The 4,480-nt window shown below is 27.7% G+C and overlaps 1 protein-coding gene across 8 annotated transcripts in view; it reads left to right on the top strand.

Annotated features, from left to right (window-relative positions):
• LOC124955579 (protein tramtrack, beta isoform-like) overlaps positions 1-4,480 on the top strand; it is a 76,156-nt gene that overhangs the window by 15,760 nt on the left and 55,916 nt on the right. Inside the window, exon 5 of one of the 8 annotated variants that reach the window (XM_047510196.1) lies at positions 547-816. The exons of the other annotated variants lie outside the window; for them this stretch is intronic. Coding sequence (XP_047366152.1) covers positions 547-581 — 35 coding nt within the window. The 3' untranslated portion in view covers positions 582-816. Of the gene's footprint in view, positions 1-546; positions 817-4,480 lie in introns of those variants that run through there. 8 annotated transcript variants of the gene reach the window in all.

The raw sequence follows: 4,480 nt of genomic DNA, 5'->3' as shown, positions 1-4,480 counted from the left end.
AAAAAAAAAAAAAAAAAAAAAAAAGAAAAAAAAACAGTCCTTTTGCGAATGTGGTTTTTCTTATCTTAGTGTAAGTGTAGGTTATATTCTCTCTGGTTGATATTTCTGGTAGAAAGAAGAAGTGAATAATAGAAAAGAAAAGAAAATAAACAATATTTTCTCTTTCTTCTGCAATGCTTTTGGAGATCTTTACATTAGTGATCGTAGAAAGAAGTGTGGGTTCTATTTATTTCTTTCTTTTATTTAGTTTTTTTTTTTTTGTTTTTTTTTTTTCTTTTTTTTTGTTTTTTGTTTTTTGTTTTTTTTTTTTTTTTTTTTTTGTTTCATCGAGGAAGATTATTAGAACCCTTTTCTGATTGTCGTTGGAAAATCCAGTAGTAGTACGATCGATAGTGTGTGCGATGATTTTGACAAAGGATAAAGGAATGAGTATAAAAAAAAAAAAAATTGAAGATTAAAAAAAAAAAGAAAAAAAAAAAAATAATAATACAATGATAAAAATGAAATTCGTTATATCCATTGAAAGGCGCCATCTTATAATTCCAGGAACATCAGGAAGTAGCAAAAAGAAAAGGAAATAAGTAAAGACGGTCAAAATAAGGTAGATCACTCGAATGTCAGTACGGAGCGCTGTAAGCTTTGCGGTTAAAAGAGTAGGAATATAAAGAAACACATGAAATCACATTTCCCGGACAAATATCAATGTCAGATATGTATGATATCGTTGACGAGGTCTGACAATTTGAAAAGGCACATCAAATTGAAGCACGGTATACGAGAGGGGGTCCATGATCTCGCCGTTTCATGCGTCTTGAGTCGAAACACTTTCTCGCCAAAGCTGAACCTGCCTGTCTCACTTAAACCTTTCGGGGATAAAAGTAAAAAAAAAAAAAAAAAAAAAAAAAAAAAAGAAAAAAAAAAAGTAAAACAACAAAAAAAAGAAGTAAGGAGTTCAATCGTGCCAGAACAAATTGAATCGATTAAATTGATATTTCTCTCTCTCTCGAAAAAACGGAGAGAGAGGAGAGGAGATGAGAGAGAGAGAGAGAGAGAGAGAGAGAGAGAGGAGGCAGAGAGGAAGGAGGAGAGAGAAAGAAAAAATTAAAAAAAAAAAAAAAAAAAAAACAAAAAATGAAAAGGAAGGAAAAAAAAGGAAAACAATTCGGTTGAGGAATTTTTTTTCCCCTCCTACGTTAATTACAACGATAATCATTTGATTAATGACAAAATGTTACGTTACGTAAACTCTATTTTCTTTTTTCGTATTTGAATTTTCCTTTTTTCTTCTTCATATCCTCTCTTCCTCGTCTCCTTCAATGATTTCACTCAAATTACGGATTAGTATAATCGAATCGGCCTTGAGAGTTAAGGACACCTTTCGTTTGTACCAGCTTGATTAATTAATTGATTAATTCGATGATTAATTCGATGAATTGATTGATTAATTATTAATTAATTAATTTAATAATTAATTAAATAGAATAAAACTAAGTAGCACTTAATAGTTTCGCGTGAAATTATTCCTAAAGAGAATAAGTATTTATATCATTCTTTTGCTATCGTATTTTTAACACCTTCATATATATATATATAATATTTATATACATGTCTTTTTTTTTTTTTTGTTTTTTCATAATAATTATAAGTGTGTATTGGAATGGAAGGGATGGTGATTGGGTGACGAAGGAGGGTTGGGAGGGACGGAGTTGATAGGGTAGAGTAGTTAAGAATAAAGGTAAACGGATAGAAAAATTACCTTTGTTTACTTCTAAAAGAATTCGTTCGTGCCAATCTTAATCGTCCGAGATCTCATGCGAAATAATGAATTTAGAAAAAATAAAAAAAAAAATAAAAAAAAAAAAAGAATAAAATAAAAAGGAAAAAATAGAAAAAGAAATCAAAAGGAAGAAGAAAACGAAACGAGCACTAATGCTCCTTTTTCATTACTTTTATTTTTTACATTTTTTTTTATATATGTATTTCTCTTTGTTTTATTATTTTTTTTTTGTTTATTAAATCTTCGATTTTACGAATTAAATGACACGCGTTTGAATTTGCGAGCGTACATGTTCTCTCTTTCTCTCTTCTCTCTCTCCTCTCTCTTCTCTCATATTTTTTTTTTTTTTTTTTTTTCGACGGAAAGAAGTTTGTCTATTCTCTATCTGACGGATATTAAAAATCTCACGTTTGTTTGTTAAAAGAAAGATATCGATATTGCTATCATCACGAGTAAGATTTTTAATCAAAATTTGTAAATTCAGAAGGATGTTTCGTTTTAAAATTCTTTATTTCTTTTCATTGTCCCCTTGTATTTTTTTTTTTTTTTATTTTTATTTTATGTATATATTATATTTACCCAGTCATTTTGAGTTTTACGAATACGTAATTTTTTTCACAAGCTTTGAAAAAAAGAGAGAGAAAAAATGAAAAGAGTGAGATTGAAAAAGAGATCACACGATAATCGTCGCCCGTTCTCTATTCTCTTCTAGATTTAGTATCTTTTATATCTATTTATTTATTTTTTTATTTATTTATTTATTTATATTTATATTATATATATATATATATATATATATACTCGTCCGCTTATCGCGAATATAATAGTCATTTCGTGCTCGTACTCACGCACACTGACAGTACAATTGATGCATATATATTTACTATAGATATATATATATATATATATACATATGTATATATATATCGCGGATATATGTATCTATATTTGATCTTAAATATATCCTATTTATTCACGTTTCTCGCAAAATGGAGGTAGACGCGTAGATATTAATTATTATAATTATATATATAATATTAGTTAGTATTATTATTACTTTATTATTTTATTACATTATATATTATTATTATTATATTTTATTATTATTATTACATTATATTTTATTATTATTATTATTATTATTATTATTATTATTATCATTATATTATTTATACGTATAATATTTATATATATATATATACATACACGCATATATTTATATTTATAAACGTAGGTTGTGAAAGGACGTCGAAGACTGAGAGAGGCAAAGCATAAGTTCGAATTTTTCGGCGGGCCTTAATGGCCCGATTGAAAAAATAATAAAATAGTCATGATGAGAAACTAGTCCCACGGTAGAGTCCGGCCCGAATAGAGGCGGCTCTCGACTTATTGCGAAAGGACGGATAATTCCTTTAACGTAGGCCTTCTATTTAAACGGTGCCTTTCTCTTATCAGTAGCCAATAAGGATGACCTCGGATTCGATCGTACGATTGATCGATCGATCGATAAATCGCGAAAACGGTTCTTTGAAAGCTGTGGCCTAAAATGCTGCGCTTAAAGAGGACCATCGAATTATATAAATATATATATGTATATATACATACATATATATATATATATAATATATATATATATATCCTCGTGTCCTACGTTCGTCTACCTCACCACTATTTTAATGTGCATTATTTTCTATCTTTGTCACCTTTTATTCTTTATTATTATTATTAATTTTTTTAATTTTTATTTTCGTTCAGTTTCGATCCTTTCGATTATTTCGACTTTCGAATTTAATAGTGATTTTTATAATAATGTTTGGATTTTCTCTTTCTCTTTTTTTCTTTCTGTCTTTCTCTCTCTCTCTCTCCTCTTTTTTTTTTCTTTCTTTAAACCACCGTGTAATATCACTTTAGTAGTTGAAAATCCGCATTCGCAACATTCCCAGAAATAATATAGTGGCAAAGCGCAAAAATGAAAGCCTTTTCGATGGTATAAACGAAGAGAAATAAATGTTTTTGATTGATTATACGTCAGTGTGGTACAACGACGAAAATGGAAATAGGTCAGCGTGTTCCCTATGCATCGAAACTAGAAGTTAAATGTTAAAAGCAATTGGGGGCCACTCATCGATTCTCGTTCCTGTCGCCGAGATCGTTGTATATACATATATACATACATGCATACATGCATACATACATACATAAATACATATAACATATGTATATCGTGCGTGACAGAATTTCATTACATTGATATATGTACATGTATATTTATATATATACATATATATATATATATATGTATATGTACATATATTTACAGAATTTTTGTCGTTTATTTCATTTTTCCAATTTTTTTACTTGTCGCACGCGAATCTCTACATATATATCTATATATATATATATATAATATATATATATATATTTAATTTAGCTACTTATAAATACATATATACATATATAATAACTATATCAAGAGTATAATTGAAGGTACAATACAATATTTTTAATTGGTTAGATATATTAATATTATAATAATATATATATATATATATTGTATATATATATATGTATACACACACACTTATGCCTTTTACAAACGATCGTGTACTGGATAAAATTAACTTTATACAGTTCGACACATATTACGATACATCTTTGTTAAAATAGGTATACAAACATACATAGTTCAAAGTTCTCAGGTAA

This window comes from Vespa velutina, chromosome 18 (genome assembly GCF_912470025.1).
Source record: "Vespa velutina chromosome 18, iVesVel2.1, whole genome shotgun sequence".
NCBI classification, from domain to species: domain Eukaryota; kingdom Metazoa; phylum Arthropoda; class Insecta; order Hymenoptera; family Vespidae; genus Vespa; species Vespa velutina.
This window is presented reverse-complemented; position numbering and strand designations above follow the sequence as displayed.